Source organism: Macrobrachium rosenbergii, chromosome 26 (assembly GCF_040412425.1).
Source record: "Macrobrachium rosenbergii isolate ZJJX-2024 chromosome 26, ASM4041242v1, whole genome shotgun sequence".
NCBI classification, from domain to species: Eukaryota; Metazoa; Arthropoda; class Malacostraca; order Decapoda; family Palaemonidae; genus Macrobrachium; species Macrobrachium rosenbergii.
Genome location: NC_089766.1, coordinates 7,836,008 through 7,853,768, shown reverse-complemented (window position 1 = coordinate 7,853,768; position 17,761 = coordinate 7,836,008). Strand labels below are relative to the sequence as shown.

Here is a 17,761-nt window from a genome sequence, read left to right as displayed (position 1 = left end):
TTGTGATTGGTGGAAGTTGATGCTCAGCACCGACCATTGGTTGCTGTGATATTGGCTGGGGGTTTTTACTGTCAAGACTGAAAAAACAGACTTAAAGGCATTATGAACTGCAATGCTCATAGTTTTAATCAATAAAAAATCTTGAAGTTCAGCCCATAAACAAAAATCTGATCTGTCAGATAGTTTTTGCAGCTGAGTTGGAAAAACTGAGTTTGTTTTGACATGGAGACATGGAGAGAGTTAAATAGATTACCAGTAAATAAAAATGTCACATTAGGAGAGAGCACAGACTTACTATGCATGTCAAATAGGCCTGTTTATGAAAAAATATATAAAAAAATATTCTTAGCAATGTTTTGCATACTCAGTGGTTGAGCAAGTCTCATACAAGGGCACCAAAGCACTGCAGCACATCAACCACTACAATCAGAAGGGCGTGAGGTCAACATAGCATTAAATACCATCTGAAATACTTTTCTAAGGCTGTAAAAAATTACAATTCCCAATTAACCCTCAATTAATATTACAAAAATCAGCTGCAAGGGTGCAAAAAATTCTCAGAAGGCCTAGAAAAATTAAAAATCGCCACAGCTCATGTAGTCATACCATTAATGATTGCAACTGCTAGTGCATTCCTCACGTAACTTGCCATTAATTATATCAGTGATGATTGCTGTTGCTGAAATAATCCTTTCGTCAACCTAAGCAGTAATGAGGTCTAAAACAATCATCTCTCCTCTCCTGTTCTTTTTAAGAGTTGGAACAAACTCTGCAACACTGCAGTGAAGCTTAGTTGGCAGAAGTTTTCCACATGACATTTAGCAAGCAGAAAACTTCATCTGATACTGTTTAATTTTGATAATACAGGTACTAATGCGCACACCATGGGTGGATATCATAGATATCATACTGTACAGTTCACAGTGTGGGCGGCATTGAGCGCAATACTAATCTGGAGACTGGAGCAATGGTTACAGTTAGGCTGGATTTTATAGAGAGACTGAGGAAAGCGACCTTCTTCAAAAAGATATCGCAATGTACTACCCCTCGATTGAACGGTTCAAATTTCCTCAATAAGCATGATATGCAAGGGACAAGTTGTTTTCTCTCTCCAACCACATAAGACCTGTGGGAGCCAGGCAGTGGCTGCTGATGAATAAACAGGTAGACTAAAGGCATCTTTGAACAGTTGTTTTCATCCTGAACTCACAGACACTAGGTCATATGCACAGTGAAAATCCATCAAACCACAAGTGGGGCTTTAGCTTGGGTGCACTATGGTAAGCATTTACTGACATTACCAGTAAATTACCATGGCTCTTACTCTGAGAGAAACACTTCAAGAAAGACAGTGAAAACTGGCAGTTATTTTCCAAGATGCCTTACAAAGTTGAAGGTGGACCAATGGGAGACTTGTAAAATGTTATTTCTACAGGTATAAAGAACATGCAGACCAATTTTCAGCTCATTCGAGGGACTTACAGTATTATAACTAAAATGTACAAAATCCGAAACAATAATGATTTCATGGGCACAGACCTCTTATTTCATTTAAGGTCAGAAGATATCCGAGTTGAATACTCTCTTGCGAGTGTGACGCCATCTCTTGGCTAAACTTTGCACAGTGACTGAAACAGAATAAGAGATTCGCCCACGTATGAACACATGCCTAACTTGACTGGACTAAAGAATTCGTCAAATAACGCGAGAAAGCACAGGTAGTGATACTGTTTTTAAATTTGGGGGAGGAGTTTATTCACGTCATGACGCACTTGGCAATGAACACGACCACCATTATTGCCGAGATCCGCCCTGACGGATGGCAGTTGATGCTGCTGGAGTTCGCTGCGATGGCTGCTGGCTTCTCGCCTGCCGACGAACGAAGAAGGTGAGACCTTATAACGGCGAAATGTAACATTTTCCAGTTTTTTTAAAATCTAAAATAAACGTATGTCAATACACTAGCATGCTAATATATGATAAATACATTGTTATATATTGCATTAGCATACCCATATTTGATGGATACATCTAAAAGAGTAGAAATAAGCACTGATAAAAAGTGTTTTCTCTGGCAAGCTACGAACAATCCAATCTCCTTACGCTGTTGACAGGTTGCCGCTTCTAGAAAGTGAATCACGGTCGACCCTTGCCTTCGACCTTGACCTGCTGCAATCCTCTGTGGTACTTTCTGGTTTCCTTCTCCTTATAAACAGCGGAGTTTATAGTTAAAACGTCTTTTCTAAGCGACAAGTTATTACCATATATGAAGGTATGTGACCGGAAATTAAATCAGTTGAAATATTAACTATTTCCAGTTAACTCTCTCCCTTTGTACGTCATGTCACTCATAATTTGGACTTTTTTCTTTTTTTACAAAATCTACATTATTTTCATTAATTGTAAGGCTCGCTGGTCTTATTTTAATGACTTTTTTTATTTTACATATCGCCAGTTTGTCACGATTGTAAAGTACAGGTGTCCTTTAATGAAAATGATTGGCCCAGGGATACTGACCTAAAACCATAACTGTTCTCCACCTCAGATTTAGCAACGTGTGAGGATTGAGGTGTCATACTGTCTTAATTTATATTTTCATATGTTATTTCTAGCAATATATTAATTGATTATAACACTGCCCACATATATCATTACTAATTTCTAAAATACACTCTTCTTTTAATGATGTTATTAAAGGTTAAATTTATCTTTCTTCTGCTGATGAAAAAAGCTCGACTCACTTTGAATTTTAATGAGTTCGGTCAATTAACTGTTTTATTATAATAGACTAAGCACTGAGCACGCCAAAATTAATGTTTGCATTTGGTGTGTTGGTACAGATTAAAATCACAATTCCAAACGTAATAACGCTAGAATATTTAGCTGCAGTTATTAAAATCACTTTCATTTCAATTAAGTTCTGCTGAATTGATTCAAGTATCTAAAAATGCCGCAAATTGTGGCTTCTAGGTTATCGTAGGTCACATATCTCAATTGTCGTACATCTGGCGGTGACTATGTAGCCAATGCGTAGAGCACTTCCATACTCTCGGCTGAGGGGCTATTCAAAATGATTCCGTTATAAATTTTTATCTTCTTATTTCATATTAACTGATATTTACTGTCCATTTTACATTATCTCGTAGTTTAACGCCTTTCTTCTTCTTCTTCTTCCCTCCATATACTTTACTTTATTACGCGAGAGCCTCATACGTAGGCTATACATTCGCTTCTTTATGTTAGTCTCTATCCATATGAATTTATTCATATTATGAATAGCAATGACGATTTACAATTTCGAAGTGGAATCCTTTGGCCAATTCCATTTCGGTCATTAACATATAAAATACTTTTTCCTGGCTTTTGCGGACGCCGGGATAAAAAAAATTTTCACCGCCAAAACAAAAGAACGGGCGAATGCGTTCAACTTCATATATTTATATATTTCCAATTAAGTTTACCTGCACGTGAATTTTACTGGCGAATTTGCGCCCACTTGCGAGCGAATCATTTTGATTCTTTTGACGTGACGTCATTTCATTTAGATTGTGAATTATTGTGGAAAAACGTTGAGAATGATAAGTGTTTGGATAGACTGTTTAAAACAGAAGACGATCAAACTCTAAGCGCAGTTACTTATAGTGGATCAAGACAGTAAATATTTCCCACTTTCTTTTACTGTCGACGACAGCAGAAACTAAAAGAATTTTACATTAATGTAAAGTATCCGCTTGAACCTAAAAGACAATCAATCTAATTCCATAGTCATTAACGTGTAATTAGGAAGTTCAGTTCCTTTTTTTTTGGCCCTTCTGAGCCAGGGAGTTACGTAATGGACCAAATGACTTTTCCGGAAACTTTTAAGCTGGATAAAATTATAATTCATTTCCAGCAGACCACCGAGCATATGGAGAGGTTAACGCTTTGCCCAGGTTAATTTAATTACGTGTTGGAGAGTCTCACTGATAATTTTATTTTTCCATCTTCGTTACATGAATTCTGGAATCGCTGGAGTTAATATATACCATCCAAATATTTAAGAATGATCTTAATATATATTACCAGATATTTAATAATTACCTTTATTTGAAATGAGCTATTCTCAAGCCTGGGTCTATGTAGCCAATATGTCGTGGCCTTTCTGTTAGTCTCATGACAATTCTGACAATCAACGCGCCCCCTTTTTCGCGGGGGGGGGGGGGCGGCTGGTTGTAGGGCCAGCAACAACCTCACCCTAAAAAGCTAACCCTCAGAAGCTTGCAGAAGCTTGCAGCAGGCCTTAAAGACCCTTTTACACGGGTCAAGTAGAGAGGCAAGTCAAGTGTGCAAGTAACTTGCTTCAAGTAACTTGACGTGTGTAAACATTACACTTGATCACTATTTTGTACAAGTCAAGTAAGAAGCAAGTTGAGAGTCAAGCAGAAGAGCAAGTCAAGTGAATAGACACGAGGTCTATTTTGAGGCAAGTTGTTTCCCCTCCATCCACCACTGGCGAGCTACTTGCTACCTACTTGACTCGTGTGAACATGCACTTGAATTTCCAGCTCAGTTGCAGCAAGATCAGCACAGACGTTGTGCCGAATATACAGTACCGGAATTTTATTTTACTCATCATCGTTTTGTTTTATATATATTCAGAAATGCCCTCAAAGTGGACTAAAGATGTAACATACAAGTTTGTACTATCGTATATGGAGCATGAGTGTTTGTGGAACATGCATATCGAAATATATGGAAACAAGGCCGGCACGACAGAGTGCTCTCATGGACATATGCAAGAAAATGGAATTTGAAAACTAAACAGAAAATTAAAAGTTTAAGGACAACATTTAAGCACGAACAAAGTGAAGTAGAACAGTCAGAAAGATCTGGTGCTGGTACTCAAGATGTGCATAAGCCTGCAATTAAATGGTTTCCACTAATGAAAGACATAATGAAACAAGGAACACTGAAACGAACATCACAAAGTAATTTGTGAGTACATTTATTAATCAAACAAGTTAGGCTACATTAGGCTATATATGTGCTTTAATTTGTAGCTGAACACTGCACATCCCTAGGCCTAACCTAATAAACCGTACTAATCTTTTCTAGACATATATTTTTATATAAAAATTCATTGACACTGTTTTTAATCTTTAATGAATTATTCTGTCCTGCCATGATAATTCACCATAAATCATGAAATAAGTAAATATTTTCACTTATTTTACAGGAATTATTATAATTATTTTTGTTCTTTTTAATGCTTAGGAGCAGATTTTTATTTTTTTAAGAACAAATTTTACAGCAAGGGTTTATAAATATTTCAAACAAAGCCGTTCTGATTCTTGGAAAGAGAAACTTATTTTTGTAACAAAGGAATGTTCTTATTTTTATAACAGAACAACTATTTACCTTGTAACAAATAAAGATTATATATGTCCCAGAGTAGAAATGCATGTTGCAACAAGTTAACAACAATTTTATGCTGAAGCATAAATGTTTATAGTAATATTTCCTTTTTTATTTTTCTAAGTAAAAATGTATTTTGTTACAGAAAATATATTTTTTTATTTTTGTACTAGAAAAGTAATTTATTTTTCAAAAATAAGGTAGAGCAAATCATGATACAAACAAGACGTAAAAAAAGGACATACTAAAACTTAAATTTTCATATATTCATGCAGCTCGTTGTAAATTGTGTCACGAACATCCGGCATGATCTTTGAAATTGAAGCAACTGAAACCCGAAAGTGGTGCTGCAGATTTCTGAATGAGTACCCAGTTGCTAGATATGTGAGGGTTAACTCTAATTTGATTTTAGCTGGTAATGCATCTCTCATCAAGGTATCATTTTTCTGCATTTCCGGGCCAACTGCATTAAGTAACTTATCAAAAACTCTTGGGGACATCCTTAAGCAGGATCTACATTCACTGGGATCTTCACAATACAGCTCTCTTAAAAGAGTTGCTGAAGCCCCATGTTTATTTCTCCTTTTCATCCACTCCCTCCCTTACCCAAATTCGCTTTTCTTGAGTCACCTCCTCCTCATTTATATCTAACATCTCACTATACAATAACTTGGACACATTTTTTATTACAGTCTTCGTAAGATCCATTGTAAAACAAAGAACGCATGTGGATGCTCCAAATGCACAGCATAAACTGAGAGGCTACTGTAGTTGCCTGATTCACTTGCTTTGTGTATGCAAGCACTTGCCCTATGCTACTTGCCTTCAAACGAGAAGCAGCCCACTTGCTCACTTGACTTGCCTCTCTACTTGACCCGTGTAAAAGGGGCTTAAGAGTCAGTGGATCAAAATAAATCAATATATCGCAGCCTTTCTTTTTAGTCTCATGTGAATCCTGAACGGTCCGGTTGTTATGAAATTTGCAATTTAGGGACAGGGGAAATTGGTATTAGGACCACCAACCTCACCTAAAAAAAAAAAAAAAAAACTCAGGAGCTTGCAACAGACTTTGGGAACCTGGTATAAGAGGCAGTGGATCAAAATATGCACTAAGTCACTAGGCCTACTCACCGCTGAGGAGGGGGAGGGCGCCTAGGCATAGGGGCAGCAACCTCACCTACAAAACTCAACCCTTACAAACTTGCACCAAACCTTGGGACCCTGATATAAGGGCCAGTAGACCTATAAATCACTCGGCCAATAGACTTACTCACCGTTGAGGACGTGAAGCGTGACCTTGGCCGGCTCCATCTTTTCCGGGTGACAGGCGAAAGTTCCGGAGTCGGATGGGTGGGCGTTCTGTAACAGGAGGAAGCTGGTGGTGGTCTCCCCACGCTCCTCGACCACGCTCACTCCTCCCCGTGGGGAGATGTAGCTCATCACCTGGGGAGGAGGCAAGATGGCGATGTATTCGTCAGGAAATCGATAGATCTTTAACTATTTTTTTTTTATTTATTTTATATTTTACTCCACAGACTGGAATAGGCTTCAGTGACTTAGAAATAACATTGCTGACTGTATATTTAAGTATATGAAATGGTTTATTATTTATGTTTAGTAATATGATGTTATGGAAAATAAAATACGTCAAAGAATCACACTGAAATCAACAGGATGACACCTTAGTTAAAAAAAATAAAAATAGAATTTGCATCATTCTTAAGAATATTCACATAATCACCCATTAAAAGAATGAAAATAGCTGTACTTATATAAATAGATAGACAGATAAATAGAATATAGAATTTAGGCCTACGGCCAAGCGCTGGGACCTATGAGATCATTCAGCGCTGAAACGGAAATTGACAGTAAAAGGTTTGAAAGGTGTAACAGGAGGAAAACCTCGCAGTTGCACTTCGAATCAATTGTTAAGAGAGGATGGAAAGTAAGATGGAAGAAAGACACTATTAACGGAGGTACAGTAAAAGGAATGAAAGCGGTTGCTGCAAAGAACCTTAAGTAATGCCTACAGGTAATTTTGAAAACTTATTCACAAAACCATTGTTCTTTGCAATTAGCCTAAAGCTTTCCTGTCTAAGTTTTCTTCGGCCATCCTAGGTCATAGTTTTGACCCAGCTGTGACCTAGCTCTGGAATGATCTTCCTAATTGTGCAAATGAATCGCGAAAACGGCCAAGATCAAATGGGGTGCAAAAATTTTTTTATTGTCATTGTTTTGTAACTTTTCTTTCTATTCTGTATTCCTTAATAATAATAATAATAATAATAATAATAATAACAATAATAATAATAATAATAATAATAATAATAAGAGAGTTACAATGACAAGAATAAGCTTAAAATGCTACTCTTGCGTTTCAGGAAGTCGACCTTTCATTATGAAATGACTAAACCCGGCAAGAGTTCATTTCACTAATTGGTTCATTATCCCCCAAAAAAGGGAAGAAATTTCTCAATGCGGGAAATGCATTTTCCTCACTTGTAGCAGAAATCGGTATTTTGCTCGCTTGCAGCAAAGGCCGCTATTTTGCTCTCTCGTAGCAAAGACTGCTATTTTGCTCGCTTGTAGCAAAGACAGCTATTTTACTCGCTTGCAGCAAAGAACGCTATTTTGCTCACTTGCAGCAAAGAACGCTGCTATTTTGATCACTTGCAGCAAAGACCGCTGCTATTTTGATCACTTGCAGCAAAGACCGCTGCTATTTTGATCACTTGCAGCAAAGACCGCTATTTCGCTCTCTTGTGGCAAAGACTGCCATTTCACTATCGTGCAGCAAAGACTGCTATTTTGCTTGCTTGTAGCAGAAATCGGTATTTTGCTCACTTCCAGCAAAGACCACTATTTTGCTCACTTGCAGCAATGACCACAATTTTGCTCACTTGCAGCAATGACCACAATTTTGCTCACTTGCAGCAATGACCACAATTTTGCTCACTTGTAGCAATGACCACAATTTTGCTCACTTGCAGCAATGACCACAATTTTGCTCACTTGTAGCAATGACCACAATTTTGCTCACTTGTAGCAATGACCACAATTTTGCTCACTTGTAGCAATGACCAAATTTTGCTCACTTGCAGCAATGACCACAATTTTGCTTACTTGCAGCAATGACCACAATTTTGCTCACTTGCAGTAATGACCACAATTTTGCTCACTTGTAGCATTAACCGCTAATCCTGAACTGCTCGCAGAATTATACCTTCTTACAATCCGTATTATCATTTGAGAAAATTACCGGGATAATGAGAAATTCGCCGTCTGTGTATATTTCCACTTGCATCCCCGAGTACACGTACCAGCCAACTGGGATTCAAAGTAAAAACGTGGACAAAAGACGGCGAATTTCTCATTATCTCGGCAATTTTCTCCCATTACCTCACTTGCACTGCATTGTATACGCACTGCATTATATACACGCCCTTTACCTATATTATTTTGCCGAGAAATTTATATCAATAATGGATATCTTTCTGCGGCCTTCTTTACATTTACCAATTTTTATTCTCTTAGCCAACAATGTCTTACTTGCGTCATATTCTTTTTTTTTTTACAGAAATTACCGTTAAGTTACAGCAAATGTGGTGAGTGGTTTGTAAGGTCAGGTCAGTGAAAAAGCGGCCCCCCTTTTTTTTTTTCTTATTTTTCTGTATGATGAAGTGTTGACTGGTTGAATATATAATGATTCCGTGACGTGAAATTCGCGGCCTGGGTGAATATCAATTACCTAATGGGCTAACAAACCTCTCTCTCTCTCTCTCTCTCTCACTGAATTTTATGCTCTAAGTCATTATATTTCATTCTATCAAACCAAAATTTATATAGAATACAAAAGAAAATTTATTTATATGGACCACAAACTACGACAAAACTATATTTGCCATAACTGTCAACAATGATAGTTAGAACCGAGCATTAAATTGCCCCTCCCGTCGCCTACAGTTAGAGCAAAGACGGTTTTTTTTTCAATTCACAGTTATCTTTCCCTGCTACTGTCAGTGTTTAGCCAATTCAAAAGAATTTGTTTGTCTCCAACACTCATGATTCTCGCCAATGACCTTGGCTGTATCTTCAGGAGTCTGGTTAGTTTGCAAGATGATATCTTCACGTCTGTAGTACTCTCGATCACTCTCATTTGTGGAACCTCGACTTTCATAGTCGTCCGGATCATTCACATATATGGAATTCACTTTCATAGTAGTCCGGATCACTATCACTTATGGAACTTCGACCTTCTTAGCAGTCTGGATCACTCTCATTTGTGGAACCTCGACTTTCATCCGGTGTTTACCCCAATGGAAAGAATTTGTTTGTCAAGAGCCAAGATCACTCTCATTTTATGGAACTTCGACCTTCATAATGATTCATGGCTAGACTTTCTAGTCAGGTCACTCATTTTATGGAACCTAAACTTTCATAGTAGTCTAGTTCACTCTCAGATGGAAATCTTCAACGTAGTCTGATCACTTTCAGTGGAATCTCTCATAGTAGTCCGGATCATTCACATTTATGGAATTAACATTATAGTAGTTCGGTCACTCACTTATGGAACTTCGACTTTCATAGTAGTCCGGATCACTTTGATTTATGGTACCTCGACTTTCATAGTAGTCCAGATCATTCACATATATGGAATTAACTTCCATAGTACTCCAGATCACTCTCACTTATGGAACTTCGACTTTCATAGTAGTCCAGGTCACTCTCACTTACGGAACCGCGACTTTCATAGTAGTCCGGATCGCTCTCATTTAAGGAACCTCACCTTTCACACCCACAGTCCTCCCCCTCCCCCCACCCCACCCTCAACCACCACCATCCCAAGCCCAAACATGGCTTCCGAGGATAGAATGCATTGGCTTTTCAAGGCAATTTGAAAAACTCACCATGCACCTTGATGCCTCTCTCTCTCTCTCTCTCTCTCTCTCTCTCTCTCTCTCTCTCTCTCTCTCTCTATGCGATCCACCAGATATATCTGGAAGTGTTCTTTCAATAGTAGATGTTTCACCAAAGTATAAAAAGTGTCGTGTTTTAAAGCACAGGGACAGAGAGAAAAAGGATTCTCCTGCCTACTGCACATGTTTAATGCATGTACACACCATGCAGTTTTCAAAAAACGCTCATGCAAATCTTCTTGGGTTGTAGAGCGCGACTTAGAGAGAGAGAGAGAGAGAGAGAGAGAGAGAGAGAGAGAGAGAGAGAGAGAGAGAGAGAGAGAGAGAGAAGCTGTCAGGACGAGTAACTTTGGCAAGCATACGATAAATGAGTCTTTTAAAGGGTGAAAATGAATTAGTGTTTTCAATTTTACTGTGGAGAGAGAGAGAAAGAGAGAGAGAGAGAGAGAGAGGGAAAGAGAAGCTGTCAGGACGAATAACTTTGGCAAGCATACGATAAATGAGTCTTCGAAAGGGTGAGAAATGAAGAAGTGTCTTCAATTTTACTGGGAGAGAGAGAGAGAGAGAGAGAGAGAGAGAGAGAGAGAGAGAGAGAGAGAGAGAGAGAGAGAGAGAGAGAGAAGCTATCAGGACGAATAACTTTGGCAAGCATACGATAAATGAGTCTTCGAAAGGGTGAGAAATGAAGAAGTGTCTTCAATTTTACTGGGGAGAGAGAGAGAGAGAGAAGCTGTCAGGAGAATAACTTTGGCAAGAGAGAGATAAATGAGTCTGAAAGGGTGAGAAATGAAGAAGTGTCTTAAAAGTTTTACTGAGGAGAGAGAGAGAGAGAGAGAGAGAGAGAGAGAGAGAGAGAGAGAGAGAGAGAGAGAGAGAGAGAGAGAGAGAGAGAGAGAGAGAGAGAAGCTGTCAGGACGAATAACTTTGGCAAGCATACGATAAATGAGTCTTCGAAAGGGTGAGAAATGAACAAGTTTCCAATTTCACTGGGAAAAAGAGAGGTCATGACTTTGACCTACCTTGTTGCCGTGGTACCAGGTAATCGTTTTGGGCGGGTACGGGGCGTGGCGTACGATGCACGTGAGGTTGATCATTGAGGCTCTGTTGACGAAGATGTCAGGTGCTCCCAGAATTTCTACTGTGGGTTCTGCAAGGCGGAACGAAATAGAATGTCAACACACGAGATTTCTGAAGATGTTGCGCAGAGTTCCAGAGATTCTGGACATTAACTCGGCTCAAACGGGCAAAAGTTCTGTCGACTGTGGGTTCTGCAAGACGATACTTGAAACTTATAAACAAACAAGCGAAAGTTCTGAAGATATCACACAAACTTCCAGAGATTCTGGGCGTTAAAACGTCTCATACAGAAAAATGTTCTATCTACTGTGGGTTCTGCAAGACGATACTTGAAATTTAAACACAAATTAAAACGTCTCAGACAAAAAAAAAGTTCTGCAAAGATACTTGAAATTATCCACAAACAAACGAAAGTTCTGAAGACACAAATTCTGGGCATTAACTCGACTGCAACAGACAAAGGTTCTACCACAGGACTGTCCGAATACAAAACGTGGAATTATCTCATGTAATTTAATATTCATGAGGTATGTTCATGGTTGAAACGAGTTTGTGTGTGCGTGTGTTTTCGTGCAGTTTAGCAGTTAACGAGCAATTTGAATATGACATACTAATTTGAATATGACGTACCAATTTGAATGTGACAAACTAATTAGGCTAGGCATTGTCATCACTGAAATTTTTTCCATGATTATCAGATTCTTTTTGAAAAATAAACTCTCCATTATGAATTCGGTAACCTGACAGTTCACCAATACAGTGTGCTTGCGCAAACATCAGTCAAACCTTTGTCAAAGGTTCTAAAAAGCAAAAGCAAAATATAAATGAATGTGAAATCTGCACTGCAATTTTATTTCATTATTTGTGTTTTATTTTTGTAGTCTCTGCAATATCCTGTTTCTGTGATTCGAAATTTATTGTCATGATTATCCAGACTTACCAACAATTTATAAGGAGAAATGTTTTAATAATAATAAAAATGTTTTTTGACGAAGGCAGAAAAAACAGGTAAAATAAACAGTTGGCTCTATAAATGTTTTCACCATTTTTTTTTACTCAAATCTATCCATCTGTTCTCGAGATATTTTGATAAGGACAAACACTCGTGAACTAAATAGATGTTTTTCATCAAGTTTCATTCAAATCTGTCCACCCATTCTTGAGATATTTTGATAAGGCACAAACACTCATGGACGTAGTCAATGACTCCACCAAGTTTCACCCAAATTTGTCCATCCCTTCTCAAGACATTTTGACAAAACACAAACACTCATGTATTTAATGCATGTTTTTCACCAATCTTCATTCAAATTTGTCCAATGGTTCTCGAGATATTCTGACAAAACACAAATACTCGTTGGCGTAATTAACGCTTTCACCAAGAGTCATTCAAATCTGTCCATCCGTTCTCGAGATATTTACATACGACACAAACACACATACGAAAGACACAATGAAACATTACGGAGTAAAAAAAAAAAGGTTAATTTTAAAGTCACCTGAATATTCCAGTGCTTTGAAGTCTCATTTTTCTTTGATATTAACGTAATTTCCTTTCCAAACTTTCTGCAAACACCCAGCTGCCTTCCCTGAAGCCCACTTTTTCAGTGACTCACCTTTTGCTTCCAGCCTACGATTACCCAACTCACTAACGTCCAAACACCTTCACGAACAACAAAAACAACTGTTTAAAAAAAAACAAGAGCATTCGAGCTGCATTTTCTGGCTTCCATTAACCTCTTAAAACCCGATACCATTACCCTTATAACGCTTAAAGTTTTCTGTGCAAAGAAAAAAGAAAAAAACATTACTGAAAGGAATATTGACACGGTAAATCTGCCCGCTGTAATGACCTCCAAGTAAGCGAGGATTTTGCTAATGATTTCTCTAAAAGGAGTTTTTTTTCTTTTTAAAGCTTAAGGGAACATTTAAGAAGGGGTAAATGTGTTGAATGTGGTTTCATAAAGGGTTTTCCCGTATTTGTGCGCTTGTTAAAGATGAAGGCAGTGAGTTGGCGATATATTTTCTGCTGTTAATTCTGTTTAATTTATAGAAGCAAGGTAGTATGTATGTATGTATGTATGTATATATATATGTATATCTATACATATATATATATATATATATATATATATATATATATATATATATATATATATATATATATATATATACTGTATATATATATATATATATATATATATATATATATATATATATATATTATTTTCTCAACTTGTGGCACAACAGTTGAATGACCACCAGGTACACAATTCAATACTGAAGTCAACAGAGACACAATAGGAATCATTTGGGCGCTCTAAATGATTTATTCCTGAAGGAATTGAAAAATAAAGCATCATTAAGTTGGAGGAGTTGGACAGCCACATTAGGGGGAGGTCAAAGGGTCACAAATGAGCATGGTGCGTTGCTTTCTGCCTTTTAATCTTCATCCGTTCCATTTTGGTCTCTTCTAATTTAGCTGTTCGACTTCTTTAACTCAACTTGCATCGATATTCACTCATTCAGGACGAATCCTACGTAGATATATCAATCAATCATTCATAAAATAAAGTGAAATAATGAATATAATAATAAATATAGTGAAAAGATGTACACGAAGAGAGAAAGAGAGAGAGAGAGAGAGAGAGAGAGAGAGAGAGAGAGAGAGAGAGAGAGAGAGAGAGAGAGAGAATGGTCGACATCCAGAGAAAGGAAGAAGGTCGACATCGAGAAAGAGAGAGAGAGAGAGAGAGAAAGGTGTACATCCAGAGAGAGAGAGAGAAAGGTCGACATCAAGAGAGAGAGAGAGAGAGAGAAAGAGAGAAAGGTCGCAATCAAGGCAGAGAGAGAGAGAGAAAGGTCGACATCAAAAGAGAAAGAGAGAGAGAGAGAGAGAGAGAGAGAGAGAGAGAAAGGTCGACATCAAGACAGAGAGAGAGAGAGAGAGAAAGAGAGAGAGTAACAGCACAGCAGAGTTGGGGAATGTCACGACTGACATCTGATATCCCGAAGGCGTCGCCTGTCTTTCAAGAACCCTCTGTTTTCTCTTTCTAAAAATTTCCAGGACAGATGAAGGCGCATCTACCTGCGGCTGTGAAGGAAGGCATTTACAAACCAAGACCCATTCATTAACTGAACCCAAACCGCGGGAATGAGCTGCTAAGGAAATGAAAGTAGACGGCAGGGTGACAGTAGATGACAGCATGACGAGATTCAAAGCTTTCTTTGAGGGAAGACTGACAGATGAAAGGGTCCCGGACGGGCTTCAAAAGCAGGAGCCCTCTAATATGGAAAGCCCCGTTCCTCTAAAGGATTGTTTTTATTTCGGGAAAGCGCTAATATACAAAGAAATAAAAGGCCGAAGTACTTCTGAGGAACAGAGAGTGACAAAGTGACAGAAAAAGAACATGAAAGAGGGAGGAAAGACGAGAGAGAGAGAGAGAGAGAGAGAGAGAGAGAGAGAGAGAGAGAGAGAGAGAGAGAGAGAGAGAGAGTCCTCCTCTTCCTCCCCAACAAAGGGAGAAGAAGAAGAAGAAGAGGAATGCAAAAGACAACGAGTAAGACAATGCTCTGTTTGTGTGTGTGTGTGTCTGTGTATGTGTGTGTGTGTGTGTGTGTGATTTAAAACTCCTCGATTTCCCAAAAAGTTGCACAAGATTTCTTTTTGGCACGAAAACAAACAAATGAAAGGCAAAAGTTATAAGCGAGCGCCATCTCAAAAGAGTTGTTAAAAAGATGATTTCTGTACCTCGTCATCCCCCGGCCCCCCCCTCCCGCCTTTTTTTTTCTTACTAACTTACAAAAGTAACTTGAACTTTTTATAGTTACGTGGGTTCTGAGAGATATCAGAAAAGAAACAGTTTTCTTTGTTAGAAGAATTAGAAATCATTTCTGTAAGAAACAGTTTTCTTTGTTAGAAGAAGAAATCATAAGAAACAGTTTTCTTTGTTAGAAGAATTCGCGAAATCATTTCTGTAAGAAACAGTTTTCTTTGTTAGAAGAATTCGCGAAATCATTTCTGTAAGAAACAGTTTTATTTGTTATAAGAATTCGCGAAATCATTTCTGTAAGTGAGTCTCCTTTTATTTACTCGAATAGTAAATAGTAAATCTATACCAGAGTAATACATGTCACAAACACTCGTTGGAAGCTTGTCGCATACATGTCACAAACAGGTTGACAACAAGTCAACGACTGCTATGCAGACAATAGCAGTGAGTTGTGGATATGAAAAAGATACATAAAAAACAAGTAACTTTTCGTTAAAAGTCGCTGAAGTAACCTTGTTTGTGATGTGTGTGCAGCAAGTTGCTGACATGTTTATGACATGTTTCCACTTTAGTGTGGGCGCATTCTCAAGACATAAGCAACGAGTTGTGGATATGGAAAAGACACATAAAAATCAAGTATCTCTTAGTCATTGTTGTCTTCTTGCCAATAAATTGCTGACGTGTATTCAGCTTGTTTGAGATGTGTGTGAAACAAGTTGCCAATGTGTTTATGACATGTTCTCAATCCAGTGGACACACCCACAGATGATACCAATGAGTTGAGGATACGAAAAAGAAACAAAAAACAAGTACCTCTGGGTCATTGTTTCCTTCTTGCCAGAAAGTTGCATATTTGTATTCAACTTGTTTGAGATGTGTGTAACAAATTGCCAACGTGTTTATGACATGTTTTCAACGCAGTGGACATACCCCTAGATGATACCAATGAGTTGTGGATAAGAAAAAGAGCCATTAAAAATACAAGTAACTCTCAGTCATTGTTTCCTTCTTGCCAAAAAGTTGCAGACTTGTATTCAACTTGCTTGAGACCTGTGTGTAACAAGTTGCCAACGTGTTTACGACATGTTTTAAAAGCAGTGGACATACCCCTAGATGATACCAATGAGTTGTAGATACGAAAAAGAGCCATAAAAAAAACAAGTAACTTTTAGCCAATGTCTCCTACTTGTTGCCAACTCACCGACCACTTTGAGGAAGACGCTGAAGGTGCGGATGGGCTTCGTCGTGATCTGGCACTCGTAGCTCCCCTGGTCCTTCCTCTGCACGGACTTGATCCGCAGGGTCCACTCGGCGCTCGCCTCCTGGTGGATGGCCTCGAAGCGGAAGTCCGTCGTGTAGGTGTAGCGGCCGACGGTCAGGATTCTCAGGTCGCGTCCCCGGATCCAAGACACCTGCGGGGAAAGGGAAGGTTGTGTTCGTTGAGTGTGTTTGCTTCTGAGTCTCTGTCTGTTTATTTATCTGTCAGTCAGTCAGTCTGTCTGTCTGTCTATTTACAGTCAGTCTATCTATCTATTATCTATTTACCGTCTGTCTGTCTATCTATCTGTCTATTTATGCCTACTTATCTATCTATCTATCTATTATCTATTTACTGGCTGTCTATCTGTCTATCTGTCTATCTATCTGTCTGTCTACTTATGCCTACCTATCTATCTATCTATCTATTACCTATTTACTGTCTGCCTGTCTATCTATCTGTCTGTCTATTTATGCCTGCCTATCTATCTATCTGTCTATCTATCTATCTATCTATTACCTATTTACTGTCTGTCTGTCTGTCCATCTATCCGTCTATTTATGCCTACCTATCTATCCATCTGTCTATCTATCTATTATCCATTTACTGTCTGTCTGTCTGTCTGTCTATCCATCTGTCTGTCTGTCTGTCTATTTATGCCTACCTATCTATCTATCTGTCTATCTATCTATTATCTATTTACTGTCTGTCTGTCTGTCTATCTATGTGTCTGTCTGCCTGTCTATCTATTTATTATACTATCTATCTATCTCGGGGAACCCAGTATCAGGTAAAATAAATTAAAGGAAAAAGTTATATTAAAAATGTAAGGTGTAGCGTCTTGACAAAGAACAAAGTTCAAGGCATCAAGTGACAAAGAAGCAGCGATAGAATTCCGGAGCGGTGGAATTTACCACAGAAACAAAAACAAGAAAAAAAATGAAAAAGTAAATACGAGCGAAAATCAAAACGAAGCTCGTTTTCAGCAGCAACAAGAATCAACGACAAATACTTTAGGTTACCAGTGATGAATATTGTCACTTGACTAATGGGAGATTTATAATGATTCGTATCTTGTGTCTTTTCATTGACAATGGCCTATCTAATGCAAATCTCAAATATATTCTTCAATTACCTAATGAATGCATCATTCGGCTTATCATCCCAATAAGACATCAGGAAAGAGTAACATAGAGCAATAATCACTGAAAGTAGGGTGAACTGCATTAAATGCTACTCATATATTTATTGGTAGTCATTGCTTCCCTTAGTTATATTTTGCTTTATTCATGGGTGGGTATTCTGTTCTGGGGAAGCCTTATGCCTTGTATAATAATAATAAT

General features: G+C 38.1%; 1 protein-coding gene across 2 annotated transcripts in view; it reads right to left on the bottom strand.

Moving 5' to 3' along the window:
- Positions 1-551: 551 nt before the first annotated feature.
- Positions 552-17,761, bottom strand: part of LOC136852984 (zwei Ig domain protein zig-8-like) — a 208,834-nt gene continuing 191,624 nt past the window's right edge. For both annotated transcript variants that reach the window (XM_067128077.1, XM_067128076.1), the window contains exons 2-5: positions 16,362-16,572; positions 11,330-11,457; positions 6,669-6,837; positions 552-1,869 (exon numbers count right to left, since the gene is read on the bottom strand). In XM_067128077.1, coding sequence (XP_066984178.1) covers positions 1,757-1,869; positions 6,669-6,837; positions 11,330-11,457; positions 16,362-16,572 — 621 coding nt within the window. In that variant the 3' untranslated portion in view covers positions 552-1,756. The remainder of the gene's footprint in view (positions 1,870-6,668; positions 6,838-11,329; positions 11,458-16,361; positions 16,573-17,761) is intronic.